Genomic DNA, 20,789 nt, shown 5'->3' on the forward strand with positions numbered 1-20,789 from the left:
ACATTATAGTGATATTATTCTTTTTTCCTGGTGTACTTAATAAGAAATGAGTTAAAACAGATTTTATGGGTGTTTTGTACTACCTTAAATGCTTACTTTTCCTAATAAACTACAAAAGGGTCAAAATGTACAGGCCCGTAGAACGCGGGGGGAGGGCGCACATTTTTCTGAGTACTGTATTCTGCTATAGTAAATGTTCATTTAGATGATGGTTGTGCCTCCCCCCCTCCCCCCACTTTTGTAACTGTAAGGTCGAGCACTGTCAAAATTCAGGATTTGGACAGTTAAGGAGGGTTTTTTTTTATTGTGTCAGATTTCCCTCCACTTTTGAAACTGTTGCTACGGGCCTGATGTCATTGAACATATTATTAAAAATTGTCAAAATGTAATACATTATCATGAAGGATTGTTTATGCTGTGTATCATGATCTTCTAAATGATTTTTTTTTTTAAATTTCCTAATTAATTATATTTTCTTGTAGAGATGGGTCCTCTGTTTGTTCTGATATTCCTCAAATTCGCCCTGTTCGGTGAGTAGTTATTTAATGCTGTTTTAATCCGGAAATACACTTGATTTAGCGTATGAACTAATAAAAATCAAATGTAGGCTATATTAAGTTTGAACAGTTAGGTGTTTTAAAATACAACTGAGTCCATAAGGTTGGGCAGTTATCAAAGTAATTATTTCAAGGAATTTTTGCATTGTAACATTTTATTTATAACATTTCTTTGTGTTGAAGTATTACCGTTTCTGCAATAATACAACTTTTTTTTTACATTAAAAAATCGTTGAATACTTAAAAAGGTACAAAATAGATGTATTGAAATAACTATGACATTTAACTTCTAATAAATTTTAAAAGTGACACAAAATTGAATAGGTTTCATAATCAATTTTTGATTTTAAAATTTTTCATTACACAATACGATAATGTTAAATATAGCTACAGGACTTGTCTTTCATGTGTTAAAAAATTATACCTACTGAAATATTTAAAAAAAAGAGGAAAAATAGGAAGATAGGAAAACATTGGTCGCAAACTAATTTTTCTTTCCATACCTTTAAGCTTTTTTTTTGTTTGTTTCTTTCTTTCCATTTTTTCTTTTTTTTTCAACTGGAAATGTTTAAAAAAGAAGTAAATATATTCTTATGAAATAAAAGATATCATTTAAACTTAAAACCATTAACCTGTATAAATCTCTTGTCTTACTAGCAACCATCCTTAATTTTTAATTATACTCTTTTATCTTACTATGTTTGAATCTTTTTGATAATATGGTAGCCTAGAATAAAGTTGTAATGTGTTCTTAACAATGAAAAATATGCATATTTGCGAAGGTTTAAAAAAGACAACTCAAAGTTTAAAGGGATTTGAAGCTCATATTTTCTAAAACTTTCCAAATAATATCATGACTTATAAGTTGTTAGAACATTTCATACCGAGATATATTAAAAGAGTGTTAAAAAAAATTCTTTTATCTTGAAATTATTAAAAACTACGATTTTCGGGACGCGTTTGATTGACACATATCCTTGCTCTTTTACAAAATAAATTTAATTCGTAATACTTAAGAAAGGTAGAAATCCTGTTGTGTATCAATGAAAAATATGAAAACTTTAATCTACAAAGTTCACAGTAGAAATACTAGAAAGCAAAACCAACCAATTTACCAGTATTTTCAATCCGTGCTCAGTGATGTGTGCAAACTAAACAAATTGAACACACCCGGTTAAACATAAACACTAACAATAACAGAGCTAGTGCCCAATGTACAAACACATGTGTTTGACGTAATGCTATGAAGAAAGCCGTTGTCATTGAATTCCTATAATATTCATGAAAGTTCAAATCATTAAACTGAAGTTATTTTTGAATAAAATTAGACATTTAAAATTGTAAACAATGCAGCTGTGTCCAGGCCCCTTTAAAAAAGAAAACCGTTTCATAGAAAAAAAAATGATTAAGAACAACATTTTCAAATTGAAAAACTTTATTTGTAGCACAAGCACAGATATCATCAAGCTACAGTGAAAGTACAGGTGGATTATACACGGGAAGCAGTGATTACAGTACAGAACAACAAGGATATTACACCTACAGTAGTCAATACTATCACACAACATCGAGTAGCTGTACTTATTACACAGACCACTTTGGATCCACTTTCTCTGGAGGATCTTATTCTGTAGGACCATGTACCGATACAACCTGGTACCCAAGCAGTTCCTATCCCTATACCGATAGCAACGGGTTCACACAATGGACAACCACCAACGGCGTATATACAGATACCAATCATTATCCATACACCTCAAGTAGTAGCTGTACTTATTACACAGACCACTTTGGATCCAGTTTCTATGGAGGATCTTATTCTGTAGGACCATGTACCGATACAACCTGGTACCCAAGTAGTTCCTATCCCTATACCGATAGCAACGGGTTTACACACTGGACAACCACCAACAGCTTTTATACAGATACCAATCATTATCCATACACCTCAAGTAGTAGCTGTACTTATTACACAGACCACTTTGGATCCAGTTTCTCTGGAGGATCTTATTCTGTAGGACTATGTACCGATACAACCAGGTACCCAAGCAGTTCGTATCCTTATACCGATAGCAACGGGTTCACACACTGGACAACCACCAACAGCTTTTATACAGATACCAATCATTATCCATACACCTCAAGTAGTAGCTGTACTTATTACACAGACCACTTTGGATCCAGTTTCTATGGAGGATCTTATTCTGTAGGACCATGTACCGATACAACCTGGTACCCAAGCAGTTCGTATCCTTATACCGATAGCAACGGGTTCATACACTGGACAACCACCAACAGCTTTTATACAGATACCAATCATTATCCATACACCTCAAGCAGTAGCTGTACGTATTACACAGACCACTTTGGATCCAGTTTCTCTGGAGGATCTTATTTTGTAGGACCATGTACCGATACAACCTGGTACCCAAGCAGTTCGTATCCTTATACCGATAGCAACGGGTTCACACACTGGACAACCACCAACAGCTTTTATACAGATACCAATCATTATCCATACACCTCAAGCAGTAGCTGTACTTATTACACAGACCACTTTGGATCCAGTTTCTCTGGAGGATCTTATTCTGTAGGACCATGTACCGATACAACCTGGTACCCAAGCAGTTCGTATCCTTATACCGATAGCAACGGGTTCACACACTGGACAACCACCAACAGCTTTTATACAGATACCAATCATTATCCATACACCTCAAGCAGTAGCTGTACTTATTACACAGACCACTTTGGATCCAGTTTCTCTGGAGGATCTTATTCTGTAGGACCATGTACCGATACAACCTGGTACCCAAGCAGTTCGTATCCTTATACCGATAACAACGGGTTCACACAATGGACAACCACCAACAGCTTTTATACAGATACCAATCATTATCCATACACCTCAAGCAGTAGCTGTACGTATTACACAGACCACTTTGGATCCAGTTTCTATGGAGGATCTTATTCTGTAGGACCATGTACCGATACAACCTGGTACCCAAGCAGTTCGTATCCTTATACCGATAGCAACGGGTTCACACACTGGACAACCACCAACAGCATTTATACAGATACCAATCATTATCCATACACCTCAAGCAGTAGCTGTACTTATTACACAGACCACTTTGGATCCAGTTTCTATGGAGGATCTTATTCTGTAGGACCATGTACCGATACAACCTGGTACCCAAGCAGTTCGTATCCTTATACCGATAGCAACTGGTTCACACACTGGACAACCACCAACAGCTTTTATACAGATACCAATCATTATCCATACACCTCAAGCAGTAGCTGTACTTATTACACAGACCACTTTGGATCCAGTTTCTATGGAGGATCTTATTCTGTAGGACCATGTACCGATACAACCTGGTACCCAAGCAGTTCGTATCCTTATACCGATAGCAACGGGTTCACACACTGGACAACCACCAACAGCTTTTATACAGATACCAATCATTATCCATACACCTCAAGTAGTAGCTGTACTTATTACACAGACCACTTTGGATCCAGTTTCTATGGAGGATCTTATTCTGTAGGACCATGTACCGATACAACCTGGTACCCAAGCAGTTCGTATCCTTATACCGATAGCAACGGGTTCACACACTGGACAACCACCAACAGCTTTTATACAGATACCAATCATTATCCATACACCTCAAGTAGTAGCTGTACTTATTACACAGACCACTTTGGATCCAGTTTCTCTGGAGGATCTTATTCTGTAGGACCATGTACCGATACAACCTGGTACCCAAGCAGTTCGTATCCTTATACCGATAGCAACGGGTTCACACACTGGACAACCACCAACAGCTTTTATACAGATACCAATCATTATCCATACACCTCAAGCAGTAGCTGTACGTATTACACAGACCACTTTGGATCCAGTTTCTCTGGAGGATCTTATTTTGTAGGACCATGTACCGATACAACCTGGTACCCAAGCAGTTCGTATCCTTATACCGATAGCAACGGGTTCACACACTGGACAACCACCAACAGCTTTTATACAGATACCAATCATTATCCATACACCTCAAGCAGTAGCTGTACTTATTACACAGACCACTTTGGATCCAGTTTCTATGGAGGATCTTATTCTGTAGGACTATGTACCGATACAACCTGGTACCCAAGCAGTTCGTATCCTTATACCGATAGCAACGGGTTCACACACTGGACAACCACCAACAGCTTTTATACAGATACCAATCATTATCCATACACCTCAAGCAGTAGCTGTACTTATTACACAGACCACTTTGGATCCAGTTTCTCTGGAGGATCTTATTCTGTAGGACCATGTACCGATACAACCTGGTACCCAAGCAGTTCGTATCCTTATACCGATAACAACGGGTTCACACAATGGACAACCACCAACAGCTTTTATACAGATACCAATCATTATCCATACACCTCAAGCAGTAGCTGTACGTATTACACAGACCACTTTGGATCCAGTTTCTATGGAGGATCTTATTCTGTAGGACCATGTACCGATACAACCTGGTACCCAAGCAGTTCGTATCCTTATACCGATAGCAACGGGTTCACACACTGGACAACCACCAACAGCATTTATACAGATACCAATCATTATCCATACACCTCAAGCAGTAGCTGTACGTATTACACAGACCACTTTGGATCCAGTTTCTATGGAGGATCTTATTCTGTAGGACCATGTACCGATACAACCTGGTACCCAAGCAGTTCGTATCCTTATACCGATAGCAACGGGTTCACACACTGGACAACCACCAACAGCATTTATACAGATACCAATCATTATCCATACACCTCAAGCAGTAGCTGTACTTATTACACAGACCACTTTGGATCCAGTTTCTATGGAGGATCTTATTCTGTAGGACCATGTATCGATACAACCTGGTACCCAAGCAGTTCGTATCCTTATACCGATAGCAACGGGTTCACACACTGGACAACCACCAACAGCTTTTATACAGATACCAATCATTATCCATACACCTCAAGCAGTAGCTGTACTTATTACACAGACCACTTTGGATCCAGTTTCTATGGAGGATCTTATTCTGTAGGACCATGTACCGATACAACCTGGTACCCAAGCAGTTCGTATCCTTATACCGATAGCAACGGGTTCACACACTGGACAACCACCAACAGCTTTTATACAGATACCAATCATTATCCATACACCTCAAGTAGTAGCTGTACTTATTACACAGACCACTTTGGATCCAGTTTCTATGGAGGATCTTATTCTGTAGGACCATGTACCGATACAACCTGGTACCCAAGCAGTTCGTATCCTTATACCGATAGCAACGGGTTCACACACTGGACAACCACCAACAGCTTTTATACAGATACCAATCATTATCCATACACCTCAAGTAGTAGCTGTACTTATTACACAGACCACTTTGGATCCAGTTTCTCTGGAGGATCTTATTCTGTAGGACCATGTACCGATACAACCTGGTACCCAAGCAGTTCGTATCCTTATACCGATAGCAACGGGTTCACACACTGGACAACCACCAACAGCTTTTATACAGATACCAATCATTATCCATACACCTCAAGCAGTAGTTGTACGTATTACACAGACCACTTTGGATCCAGTTTCTCTGGAGGATCTTATTCTGTAGGACCATGTACCGATACAACCTGGTACCCAAGCAGTTCGTATCCTTATACCGATAGCAACGGGTTCACACACTGGACAACCACCAACAGCTTTTATACAGATACCAATCATTATCCATACACCTCAAGCAGTAGCTGTACGTATTACACAGACCACTTTGGATCCAGTTTCTATGGAGGATCTTATTCTGTAGGACCATGTACCGATACAACCTGGTACCCAAGCAGTTCGTATCCTTATACCGATAGCAACGGGTTCACACACTGGACAACCACCAACAGCTTTTATACAGATACCAATCATTATCCATACACCTCAAGCAGTAGCTGTACGTATTACACAGACCACTTTGGATCCAGTTTCTCTGGAGGATCTTATTCTGTAGGACCATGTACCGATACAACCTGGTACCCAAGCAGTTCGTATCCTTATACCGATAGCAACGGGTTCACACACTGGACAACCACCAACAGCTTTTATACAGATACCAATCATTATCCATACACCTCAAGCAGTAGCTGTACTTATTACACAGACCACTTTGGATCCAGTTTCTCTGGAGGATCTTATTCTGTAGGACCATGTACCGATACAACCTGGTACCCAAGCAGTTCGAATCCTTATACCGATAGCAACGGGTTCACACAATGGACAACCACCAATAGCTTTTATACAGACACCGATCATTATCCATACACCTCAAGTAGTAGCTGTACTTATTACACAGACCACTTTGGATCCAGTTTCTATGGAGGATCTTATTCTGTAGGACCATGTACCGATACAACCTGGTACCCAAGCAGTTCGTATCCTTATACCGATAGCAACGGGTTCACACACTGGACAACCACCAACAGCTTTTATACAGATACCAATCATTATCCATACACCTCAAGTAGTAGCTGTACTTATTACACAGACCACTTTGGATCCAGTTTCTATGGAGGATCTTATTCTGTAGGACCATGTACCGATACAACCTGGTACCCAAGCAGTTCGTATCCTTATACCGATAGCAACGGGTTCACACAATGGACAACCACCAACAGCTTTTATACAGATACCAATCATTATCCATACACCTCAAGCAGTAGCTGTACGTATTACACAGACCACTTTGGATCCAGTTTCTCTGGAGGATCTTATTCTGTAGGACCATGTACCGATACAACCTGGTACCCAAGCAGTTCGTATCCTTATACCGATAGCAACGGGTTCACACACTGGACAACCACCAACAGCTTTTATACAGATACCAATCATTATCCATACACCTCAAGCAGTAGCTGTACTTATTACACAGACCACTTTGGATCCAGTTTCTCTGGAGGATCTTATTCTGTAGGACCATGTACCGATACAACCTGGTACCCAAGCAGTTCGAATCCTTATACCGATAGCAACGGGTTCACACAATGGACAACCACCAATAGCTTTTATACAGACACCGATCATTATCCATACACCTCAAGTAGTAGCTGTACTTATTACACAGACCACTTTGGATCCAGTTTCTATGGAGGATCTTATTCTGTAGGACCATGTACCGATACAACCTGGTACCCAAGCAGTTCGTATCCTTATACCGATAGCAACGGGTTCACACACTGGACAACCACCAACAGCTTTTATACAGATACCAATCATTATCCAGATACCTCAAGTGGTTTCTCCAATGTATTGTTTTCCTCACATGCACAGTCATCTACGTATCTTACAACTATGGGGTCATTTATATCTTCTTTTTTCGACCAATCATATTTGACCACGTCTTTGTATAAGTCATCCATTTCCTCCTTTAACATTCATTCATCGATGACCTCTGATTCTAGTTTGAGTCTCATATCTGGGACTTCTTCTCAATATTTCTTGTCTAGTTCTAGCTTTCAATATTTAACGTCAGCAGCTCACTTGTCTTCTTTTTACACTTCTAATGTTCATTCACTCGTAGCCACATCTTCTATAGACTTTGTTCAGACATCCATTCAATCATCTTTAAATGTTCAATCAATACTACCCACAACATCTCCACAGTCATCCACAATATCTACTCCCCAGTCAATCTCATCCTTTATCCAATCATCTACAATGTCCTCTGCTATCCAGCCGTACACGACTTCTTCTATTATGCAATCATCTACACTGTCATCTGATATCCATTCTTCCATGCCTTCTATTATGCAATCATCTTCAATATCCTCTGCTTTCCATTCATCAACGACTTTTTCTCTTCAATCGTCCATTATTTCTGCTATCCAATCATCGGTACCCACTTCCATTCAATCAACCATGTCTTCTTCATCTGTTCTATCTGTTGTAACATCTACGACCCAGTCACCTATCCAGTCAACAAGTTTTCTCCAATCAACGATGTCTTTATCTCCATTCTCAACAGCAACATCAAGCTCTATGATTCCAACATCATTTATGCTTTTATCCTCACCGTCCACGGCTCCGACTAGTTCATCACCTTCTTTGATGTCAACCACCACGGCAAATATAGTGGTAAGTACACAGAGTCTTACACTTCTGTTTCATATTTCAATATTTTACTAGAAAAAGACCTTTATGATAACCTAACAACCAAGCTTTATGACAATATACCCTTATCACCTGCATATGGGGTTCATGTCTCTCAGCTGATTCGATAATAAAGAGCATGCTCAACGTACAAACAATTTCTAAAACGAGGCAAGCTATTGACAAACAAGTTGATGAAACAAGAACATAAACAATCTAGTTGAAAGTCATAATTTCGAATTTTATGGTCGATACAATAATCTTCTCAGCAAATACAATATATTATTAAGTCAAATGGTGACTGACGTTATTCATACTAATTGTTAGGCCATTCTTTACACACTGAATTGTCTATGGATTTTTCCGTTTTTCCCGATCATGACAAGGAGCAAGCGGGGAATGTGACCGGTCGGCAGGGGATGCTCTCTCCTCTATGGCACCTAATGGACTTTTGAGCTTGAATATTTCACTTGACACCTTACCTATATATTATTTCAAGGTTTTTATATATCATTTCATACCGGGCAAAACTTTTGAAATACTTACTTTATATGACATTTTACAAAAGTGGAGCTTGATAAGCTAACCCTAGCCCAATCGTCCAATAATTATTATCATCATTTTACGAATTAGTACAGAGATATAATACTTCAGTCAATAAAGATGAATTTGATTTTAGAATTGGTTATAAAAAAGCAAAATCTTTTGATACTATGTTTTACATTTTTGTTGTTGTTAATTTTGATTTTTTTTCTTTATAGACATCAACACCTGCGATAGGTATGTAGTGTTTTTACTTTATTTTTTTACTAGTAAATATGCTTTACCCCATGTAAATGCTTTTGAGAAATACGTTTAAGTAATTACTATTATATTTTTTCATGTTACGTTTGAGTTCACGTATTCCTTTTTGGATGGAAAAAGGAATTTTTTCTAATGTTGTTATCTACTTTTTCTCATTACCATGAAAATGAAAGAGTAAATTCATATATGCTAGATATAACTCATTCAATGAAATTTTTATCCAGTTATAAAGAGATCAAAAACGAAGTGTGGAAATTTAACTAAATATGTGAAAAAGAACACCATGTCTGTAAAAATAATCATGTTTTTACGGGGACATGCTTTTCAATATCTGTATTCTACTTGATTTAATTAATTAACATAAGGATAATTGTAAACATTCCTATTTTAGCTTGCTTTGAGGTATTATATTTCTGTTTTCAAAACAGTTGCTTGTCGCGTAACTACCAACACATCTTGTATTCAAGCTATTAAATATTCAAATGGAGGAGATTTAGATATCAGAGTGATCTTTATAATTGATCAAAATATAGAATGAGATAAAATGAACAGTGGAAACCAAGCAGGTTTTCCATATTTGTTATTCATTGTCTAAAATATTTAAAAACTTTTCTCGATAATTCAGATTGTTGAAGCTATTGCTTGACTGTTAATATTGTCTTGATGTAAAGGATTCTGTAAAGGATAATAACATTTAAATCGTCAAACATTGTCTGATGACGAGAGCTCAAATTTCACATAGGCACGCTTTAAATCTCTAAGTCTTCCACCGATTGCAAAATAATTTTTGAAATGCTTCGCTACCTAATTGAGAAGCAGTGAAATATGAGAATTAATCAAGCTATTCCTGTAAAATATTGAGAAAATTGTGCTTTTCCATTCATAGACCTCGATTATCAAATACATACATGAAAAACAGTGCATGAAAATAAAAATAAATATTTAATAGAAGGTGCGTTAAAAATTTTAAATGTTTGGATGTGTACATTGAAAATTATTCATTTCACTTGATATATATTTAGGACTAAACATGACACAGATTTAAATACCATAGCCACCATTAATCGTTTACTTGGGGATTTAAACAGTTTAACCGATATTTCTTAAAATCAATATGTTAATTGACGATGCAACCCTTGGGGCGTTTACAAATGTGAATTTAAAAAAAGAATAACATTTACTTTTAACTTACTCTTTAACTGCTCTTTAAAAAGCACGAGGCATTTGGGAGTACTTGACTGTGACGTTGCATGTCACTTGAATTTCCATAAAACAAGCTAACTTTCTTTTTTTTATTTGTGAACTTTTGTTTGGTTATCACGAGAACGAAGTTTGGGCAGCCATATGCAATTTATTGAGTATTGTGGGTATCGAATTTCATGAAAAAAAAATATCAATGTGCAGACAGTCCGAATATTCTCTTTTCTCAGACGTTGCTTAAAGAGCTCGAAATGCATCTATTCACCAGGAGCATCACAGATTCAATTGAAGTAATCTTATTAAAGTAAAACTAGTGTTTACATGTCTTTGAGTCTGTAATTATCCTTTTCGCAATTTCTCCAAGAATGTCTTAATTTAACCCAACATTTTAGTCAAATACATTTTATGCCTCCGCCATAAAATTTTCCTTTAAAAATTGACTAGTTTTTATGACTTTTGGGGCACTTTTCGTTAGCTTGGGTTTTACAAAGGTCGATCCTTTAAATTGGGCGACCCCCACGGTTCTGAGATTAGAAACAAAAGTACCGACCTATACCTCGTAAATTACGGTATGTTTGAGGTTGGAATTGCATATGCAGATATTTTACCAGAAAATACAGGTCAGGTTCGAATTTGGTCACGGTCCGATGATTGTTGACAGAGTTATCCCTCTTGAACTTGGATAAAAATAAGAAATTTTCAGTTTCCAGTCTCTAACTTTTACAGTGATGTATGTATAAGATTGAAATTGGATATGCAGGTATTTTACCAGATAATACAAGTCAAGTTTGAATTTCGTCCTGGTGCAAACAAATTTAAAACTTAAAAATGGCATTTGAAATTTTGGCTGCCTGCGGGGACATTAGTGGCGTTACGACACATCTAGTTATGTCAGGGGGTATTCATAGTTGTCACAGAAGGATCAGTGAAAGGATATTCAGTTTGATGACAGTTGGTCGCCTAGATAGAGCTCACAAGGAGTCATTCATCAGTTGAATTTCCTTTTGACTATTAATTACCTGCGTGGTCTCTAATTTTTTCCCTTGCTTTCATTGTAAATTCTTGGAACATCTGCTTAAATGCTAAATTAATATGTTGACGGTGCGGCAGTTGGGGCGACCGCAGTTGACCACTTTATTTTTACTCGGAGCTCCTCGCACACTAACCTCGGACGTGAACAGTGTTTTACAATTTTGATAATTCATCATATGATCTAATCCGAAATTCCTCCAAATATTATTCCTTTGAAATCTGAGTTACTTTCTGGCAAGCCCAACACTATGTTTTTGCTTTCAAGGATTAATAACACAATGTTGTAATCAAAGCCAATATACATGAAGAATTAGCTAAGACAGGAAACTCTTTTTTTGTGAACTTATGCAGTGCAAAACATGAAATGGGTTAAAAGGCTGCAGAGAAATGTATCGATTTGATGCAAATTCCTGCACCAATCACATCCAAGGTTTAAATGGAGCGTAGTGGAGACAATCCGAGGATTGCCGATTGCTCAATTTTAAGATCCGCCTCTTCAAACCGCACGAGGCATTTGGAACGTCTAGTCTGTGAAGTCACATGACGTCGTATGTTATCTGCATTTCTATAAAAGCGAAGTTTGAAAAGTGCAAAAAAAATCTCAAAGAACGTTTAATCTACTATTTGTATGCATTATCCATTAAATCAAGATATTTTGTTGTTACCGAAAAACGAAGTTAACAGCGAGATCCATAGCGCTGCATTTTGGTCTCGGGGTAACTGCGGAAAAAATAATTTGGATCAATGTTCAAAGTCCGAATTTTCTCTTCGCCCAATCGTTGTCGATGGAGCTCGCTGTGCTCGATATAATATAAAATACAATGGAATACAAACAAATAATGTGTTGACGGTATGACCGTTAGGGCGAGCGCAGATACCTCTTCAGTTTAATATAGATCAGGCTCTTCAAACCTCACGTGACATTTGGTACTTCTAGACTCTGACGTCACTTGACGTCGTATGTAATTTGCATTACCAAAACAAAGTCTGAACAGTGCTAATTAATAAAAAAAGTAATCTACTATTAATCTGTTATTTGTTTATTAAATCAAGGTTAGTTTATTTTGTTCTTGGAACTTCTGGGTACCACGAGAACGTAGTTTGCGGCGAGATGCAATTCGCAAAGCATTATGGGACCACAGGTTACTGCGGAAAAAATTCATTAAGATCAGTGTGCAAATTCCGAATTTTCTCTTTGCCCAGGCGTTGCTTTAAAAGCTCGCAGGAACGAGCGGCACTTCGTAATGTTCTCTGCGCTCGCTTTAAGTCATTTATAAAAAATGAAAGAAGAAAGGTGATTATTTTTCTATGGAGAAAAAATAAAGTGCAAGAAAATTCATGTGATTTTGATTTGAGAAGAACAAGAAAATATGTGTGATTTTGAATTGATAAGTGCATAAGATTTTTACTGGATTATTTTTCAGTAACAGTGGACCCGCCAACCCTTAGTTTGACCCCGCAAGTTGTGGCCACCAGAGATTCCTCAACAAGTGGGACCAGCTTGGAACCTGTGATGAGATGTCAGTTTCCGCAACCGGCAGATGGCTCTCTACTTTATAACATACAGTGGTACATAAACAACAACCCCCTGGCTAATGCCACATTTACTAAAATAGAATACAACAATTTGAACATCAGCACGGCCTTAAGACCCAACCACTGGACAGGAACTTACAGACTGAACATGAATGTAAGTAGGAAAAACTTCAATGATGTCATCCATTGTAATTAGTTTACTTATAATTCAACTATTCAATCAGTACTAATTGGAAATTCAAATATCTGAACTGTGCATAAAACACATACTATTACATTGTGGTTGGGAAATAGGCTGGAAAAGTACAGAAATAGGGATGACCTTCGAATTGGACCCATGAAATAATATTCTGCGGCAGGAAGCGAGTGACATTGTAGAAAATGTGCTAATAGTTTTAAAAGTGATGTGTATGATTTCAAATTTATCATAGTAAAGCGAGAGAAACAGAGAATGGGTGCATTTCTGTTGAAATACCATTGGATACGTATTGAATATTTTGAGTAACGGCAAGATTATAATGGATTTTTTTAAAGTATTCATAAAAGCATCTGAACACGCATCCGTATCGAAAAAAACTGGTATATATCGATCCCTGTAGCTTAGATAGACGCAAGTTCATAACACGTTTTTATTTAATATTATTGGTTATGAATTAATACGACAAGATTATGATGATAAAAAAAAAAAAGAAAAAAAAGAAATCATAATCTCTTGGATATTTTATTCATTATTTTTTGATACCGTAAATAGAATCCGGAGATTCAGAACAATTTCTTTTACAAATTCAGAGACCACTAAATAATTATTATAATCATGTTTACACTTCTTTTCTTTCAGTCTCTCATAAAATTTAAACATATATTCATAAAAAAATACAATGAAAAACGCCCTAATTCACATGAAACAGCACGATTTGATGCCTTTCTATGTAAACTCCCCCCCCCCCCTACCGTCACGGTAGCTCAGTGGTAGAGCGCTAGCTCCGTGATCGGTCGTGAGTTCGTATCTCGGCCGCGACTGACCTAAGTCGATAAAAAATATGTGGCAAGGTTCCTTCGCCAAGCGCTCGGCACTTTGAACTGAAAGTTGCGGGTCCTTCGGATGAGACCTTAAAAACCGAGGCCCCGTGTCAGGGCAGACGTTGGCACGATAAATATTCCTCACTGCTCAATGGCCCTGAGTGCCGAGTAAAGGTCGAAATTTGAAGCCCTTCACCGGTATATGATGATCATGACGTCTCTATATTAGTGAAAAATTCTCATATGGGACGTAAAACAACATAAAATCAATCAATCAATCAATCAATCTATGTACCTTTAGTATTTCCTTATATAACATGTTTTACGGTGTAACCGTTGGGGAGAATGCAGTTGTACCATCAAAAACCTATACACAGCTTATATTGTAACGTTGATCCACCTCTTCAAACTTCAAACCGCACGAGACACAGTCTAGACTGTGACGTCATATGACGTCGGAATTTACACAAAAAGCCGAGCGTCTGGTTGAACGAGAATACATATCTTGTGCAATATTAAACGAAATACGTTGTAGAGTAGATGCAATTATTTTTTGTTTCTTTTAAACTTTCTGCAAAGAAAGAAAAGTAAACGTATCTCTTAGTAAGAAACATTTGTATGTTTTGTAATACTTTCGCATGGAATACTGGTTATTCTGGGAATGTTTCACAAGAAAATTTGCCTGACGAATGTACAGATTTCATTCCGAATTTCCTCTTTTCTTAGACATTAGTCTATTGAGCTCACTCGCTGCGCTGGCTATTAAGGAAATTCTAAAGAAGTTTGTTCTGAAGACATGAAATTAAATTGAATCACATTTTATTGTATGAAGATACTCGTTTACAAGTGTTATCAGTACAAATATATTGTCGGTTGTTCTATGATTTTTTCCGTCGCCCGCGTGGCGCAGTGGTTAGAGTTTCTGCTCTAGAGTCGCGAAATAAGTAGACCGGTCCTTCGGATGAGACCGTATAAACCGAGGTCCCGTGTCACAGTAGGTGCTGGCACAAAAAAGATCCCTCACTGCTCAATGCCCGTAAGTGCCGACTATAGGACAAAATTTGCAGCTCTCCACCGGCAAGTGGTGGCGTCTCCATATGAGTGAAAAATTCTCAAGAGGGACGTTAAACAAAATACAATCAATAAATCAATCATCTATGATTTTTCCTAAGCCCAGATTGATACTGACAGTAGGTTATTCGACTCAAGATAATTATCTTAAGAGGTTTTATAATTATTTAAGGCCTGTAAATGGTTTTCCTGAACAACGTGTAACACTGAGACCTCTATAACTGTATTGATATGGTCATTATATTTATACAATGATGTAATAAGTGAATAGCCCTATTCTTTGGTAATTTTTCCATTTTTAAGTAAAATATTAAACAGTTTTGTAAGAACTTCTTAAATGGTATTGTTGTTTGCTTTAATAAACTCATTTAAATTAAGTCAGGCCCAGCACTTTTACCATTTTTCAGTTTCAAAATGCTTTGTTTTATTTCATCTTGAGTAAACAAGAAGTCTATAGGATTTAGTACCTTATTTTGGTCAGTATACTTGTATTTTGAGGTCTTTGATTTATTTTCTTTCATCTTATTCAAGAAGGCTTTTGGGTTTTATGGTGAAAGTGATTCAATTTCTTCCCCAGTACGGTGATTATTTTAAAATTAAATAAATATTAATGAATATTAACTAAATAAAATTATAATACATGTAAATTATAATAAATTCTACATGCAAACAGAAGTAGAATGCATGGTAGCAAAATGATGGATCATATTAAAGGAAATAAATGCCATCAGCAATTTCTTTAAATTTACTCTGACTTTGACCTTTGACGATCAACTTTCCTGATCAAAGGTCAAGAGTTCCTTCACAGGTGCTTTCATGTTTCTTCGACTCTTCGTTTAGAAGTGAAGAAAGCCTTTCAAAGAACTTGAATCTACCTCTTAAAGCTTCTGCCATAAATTGTCTCGAATCACTCTTGGAGGAACGTCAGTGATTAGCGTTATTAGCACTTTTATTGCGTTCACCCCAAAGGTGGGCTAGAAAAAATTTCTTGTCATGAGATAGCATTTATAAGTATTCTCTATTTCTAGATAATTACTGAACTGAACCATAAGACATGTATAATGAAACGCAAAAGAAACGCAACATCCTATTTTAGGGGGAAATATTATATAATGGATATAATTTTGCATCTAAAAAGTAAGGACATGTTCAACTTTGCAAATATCGGTAATTTAACGGTTGAATGATTTTCAAACCATTACCGGAAGTTAAGTTTGAGTCCGCTAAACAGAAATAAAAAATTACATGTTTAACAAAACATTTGGCAATAATATGGGGTTTTAAGGGTTTGTGTCTGTCTATCATAAGTAATGCAGCAATATTCCGATAAATAAATTCCCCTGTCTTTTCCGTAAGCGATGCCAAGGCTTCCTGAAAATGACTTAAGTACGCATTTCCATTGCTCTAGCTGGAAAATCTTAAAATAAAGGCGATGGAGAGTTGCAGATGCAAATATGCACTACATCACGCCTCAACAGGCTCTTACGTATCATTAGCATGAATGACAGTCCTTGGACCGGAAGTCCAATTGTTACCACCTGCTCTAGGCTAGAGAAAATTCGACCTTATCATCTGAAAAATATGCATTTAAGGACATACGCAACGTAGTTTGAACTTTATTGTCTTTTCCCCTGGAGTTGAAGAGTTCCAATACTTAAAGGAATTGTGTGCTACATTTGTATGTCTATATATGCTGTTGTACACTTCTTCTAAACAAGTTTGGACAAACAAAACATCTAGAATATGTGTTTAGTAATTTTTGTGTATTTTTCTTTGAATTATACAAGAATTTTCATCAATTTATATCTTTTCAAAACCCCTGGTAATGCATGCTGATTTTTTGTCGACGAACATCTGATGGCACTATAACCTTAAAGTAAGAATATCTTGAAAAATTATCAGTAGGTAAGGTACGTTGCGTATGTCCTTAAAAATGGCGAAGAATATTCCTTCTCTCAGATCTCGAGGTTGATGAACCTATTGCATCGTAGAAATCAAGCTGCAATTGTTGTGCATGGCAGTCTTGCACGCTGTAATTGAATGGCCGGGGCGGGGGATGTTTTAACGTCATGAGTTACTTTCTAAAGTTAAATGATAATCATTTAACATTTTTATCAAATCTCTGATGTTTTTAAATCGAGTTTTAACTTACTGCATTCATTTTTGAAAATCATAAGATAAAAAATTCAAATATTTGTAGATTACTGCTTGTTGCGTTTCTTTTGCGTTTCAGTATATAATCATATAAATAAATAATGTTTTAAAATCAATATTTATGTATCGAATACTACAAGATATAAAATATTACAAAATAGAATGAAATGTAGTAAGAAAAAATTTATAACTACCAGAATTATGTAATATTTGCCGTGAAAACAATTTGAAGGATGTAAACTATTGAAAATCAATGAAACTGCTTATAAATAAATCACTAGAAAGAGGCTTGCATTTATTGAATAGGAGATGATAGTAACATCGTGCTTGTTGGCTTTAGATAAACAAAAGGGAAACGTTTATTAATAAAGAAAATTGATATGAAATGTGCCTCTGTTCAAACATATTCAGGGTGTATTCAACTCGATAAAATCGGTAATTCTGCGTATTTTCTGAAAGGTTTTGTACGTTAAAAAATAACATTTTATTTTAAATGACTTTCTCGAGAAAATTCTCATTAATTTGAACACATTTCCACGCTTTGTTTTGGTTCTCGTGTAGGTAGTCCAATCTTCAAATCCTGAAAATCAGGAGTTGGGTAATTGAAAATGACCAAAAAATATGTCTTCGAATTTTCAAAGTAATATATATTAAACATGGTATTTCAACAAAATTCATCATTTACATATTATCATACCATGTATGGAAAATTATCAAATCTCAAATATATTTTCAGGAAATGCGAATAAAAGCACCCACTATGTATTTTCTAATTGAAAATTCATCAACAAATATATTTAAGGATAAAAAACTATAGGCATTTGGAGAAAATTGCATGTTTTTTTAATACTTATACGGTACTTTAGTTCTTCTGTTTACTACAATTGTTATATTATATATATATTGTGTAAAACGTTTGTGCTATCATTGTGAGACTTCAAAGAACACTTCTAATTTCATATCAAGTAATACACATTGGTATATAAGGCTAGATTCAAGGAAATTCAATTTCTCTTAAATGTATTTATTTTTGTACTTTTATGGGGTTTAAATATCAACATTTTACAATATTGTTTCCAAGGCTTCAAAGAACCTTGGATCTATTGAGATGCATAAAATGAAAATTGTTGCACGAGACGATTTCAATTTCAAGCTTCATTTTGAGACTTTGTTAATTACATACTAATTTTAAGAGTTATCCTTCCTGGCTGAGGAGCGATATCCTTAAATTATTTTCTTAATTTTTCATTCCATTCACCATACCATTATAGCTTTGACTTAGAGAAAATGCATCTAGATGCCAAATATATTTTACCTTTCAAATGCTCGGAAGGATATTACGTACGTATCACTTATCTCAGAAAACGTGTAAATAATTAAAACATGAATTTAATTTCCCGTCAAATACTAATGATGTACACGGAAACTTGATTGACAATTTTCTTGGTTTCACTTTATTTTCACTTTCTTCTCCTTAGGAATAGACTTTGTAATAGATATGATTAAATTTCGACAGTCTATTTGTACGTTAAACAGGAATTTGTTTACCTGCACCGAATAAAGATTTTGATCTAAACTAGAGATGGATTCTTTTTAAATTGGTAAAGTGGTAATTGGAGCTGATATAGACTTGTCATCAGAAAATGTTTTCTGTTGGTTTAAGCAGCTTATCTTAATTAAATGCTAATCATACAGGAATTTTTTAATCTATATATTTTATTAATTAGTTTATTTTCTTTTTTGTTGGACAGGTGAATTGCAGCGTTAGCGCCCAGTATTCTAACAGTGTACCTGGTTCAACATTTACAAGCCCTAAGTTCTTTGCTGGTGTCAAGGTATTCATAAAATCCATCCGCTTAATATGTTTATTTTCTCGAGATTTTACAATGCAAGTTTTAGCTTTTAAGGATTCTTATCATAATTTGTACCGGAGTTTATTCATTTAAATTCGTAATAATTGAGAATGACTTTCAAAATTTGGTGTTGCTGGTTATTTTATATACTATGGAATCATTAATGTTCGGGGGGGGGGGGGCAATGTTTGTGGATTTCGTGGGTCATCCTTATCCACGAATTTACATCCCCACGAACAATTATTTTGTTAACATATTTATTTATTGAATCTTCTGTATATACAAGTTACCCACGATATATTACGTCCCCACGAACCAACAAAATTTTGCTTGCCCACGAACATTGACCCCCCACGAATTAAAATAATTCCACATTACCTTTAAGCTCTGAAATTTTAATACCACGATAGAAGTTCTTTAAATATAAGTAATTATTACATGTATACACATCTACAATGAACTTAAATTTATGTATTGTACATCTTTTTCATATTTTTGTGAAAATCTGTTCTACAGAATATGCTCAAATTTTAATCTTATCTCCTAAGCAAAAGTTGAATTGAAGTTTCTCTTGTTATTAGGTAAACCAGACATTTGTAGATGTAGACGAAGGTCAAACAGTAGCCATAGAGGTCACTAGCACACTTCCGGTTGGTTGTAGTGTATCATTATCTGAGTCTGAGAAGGAAACTAATTGTAAGGGGACTTTGTACATAAGAACTACGGAGTATTGGCCGTGGTGCTGGAACGGAGTTAAATATCTGTCGGCAGCATTTCCCGACAATGGATGCCAGCTACATTTCTCGTACAAATATTGGTACGAACCTGTCCAATTAAACATTACAGGATATATGGACGGAATGCGAAACTGGTGGTACAAGTCGACTGACATTAAGCTTGAGCCTGGCACTGACAGCAATCACCTCGCATGGGGGAACATGCAGTTTGATGATACCATTGCTGTACGAATCTTATGTTAAAATATGATAAACTAGAGAATAAAAACATATACAAATAGGTTGATTTTAAAGGTTATCGACAGCAGCAAACTCTATCAGTTAAGAATTTAGTACTGGATCTTCCTATTTTTTGTACTTGTTTTTTCTCTAAAATATTACAGTTTGAAACATAGAAATGTGTCAATCCCTTAATTGTTCTGAATTACTATAAGGATTTCTTGATTTCATTTTAATTGAAATTTATCATTTCTTCAGGTCAGAGTGCATGACAAAGACACGAGTGGGGGAGGTATATGTAGCTCCTATAACGATCCTCATATGCAGACATTTGACGGAATATACTGGGAAAATCAACGCGTGGGAGAATTCGTCATGTATAGACACAAGTCTAAGCCTTTCTCGGTACGTACATGTAACT

General features: G+C 36.1%; 2 protein-coding genes across 2 annotated transcripts in view; both read left to right on the top strand.

The window, feature by feature from the left end:
* The first annotated feature begins 484 nt into the window (after positions 1 to 484).
* LOC133191573 (uncharacterized) lies at positions 485 to 7,759 on the top strand. Its single transcript, XM_061327321.1, is given in 6 exon segments — positions 485 to 530; positions 2,003 to 2,213; positions 2,598 to 6,778; positions 6,781 to 6,832; positions 6,966 to 7,563; positions 7,718 to 7,759. Coding segments are annotated over 6 exon segments (5,130 nt in total).
* Positions 7,760 to 11,317: 3,558 nt separating this feature from the next.
* Positions 11,318 to 20,789, top strand: part of LOC133191574 (von Willebrand factor D and EGF domain-containing protein-like) — a 43,999-nt gene continuing 34,527 nt past the window's right edge. The window contains exons 1-5 of the mRNA XM_061327322.1: positions 11,318 to 11,366; positions 13,203 to 13,468; positions 19,311 to 19,394; positions 19,994 to 20,374; positions 20,627 to 20,773. Coding sequence (XP_061183306.1) covers positions 11,318 to 11,366; positions 13,203 to 13,468; positions 19,311 to 19,394; positions 19,994 to 20,374; positions 20,627 to 20,773 — 927 coding nt within the window. The remainder of the gene's footprint in view (positions 11,367 to 13,202; positions 13,469 to 19,310; positions 19,395 to 19,993; positions 20,375 to 20,626; positions 20,774 to 20,789) is intronic.

This window comes from Saccostrea echinata, unplaced genomic scaffold (assembly GCF_033153115.1).
Source record: "Saccostrea echinata isolate AGI-Se365-2 ecotype Australia unplaced genomic scaffold, CSIRO_AGI_Sech_v1 ptg000023l, whole genome shotgun sequence".
Taxonomy (NCBI): domain Eukaryota; kingdom Metazoa; phylum Mollusca; class Bivalvia; order Ostreida; family Ostreidae; genus Saccostrea; species Saccostrea echinata.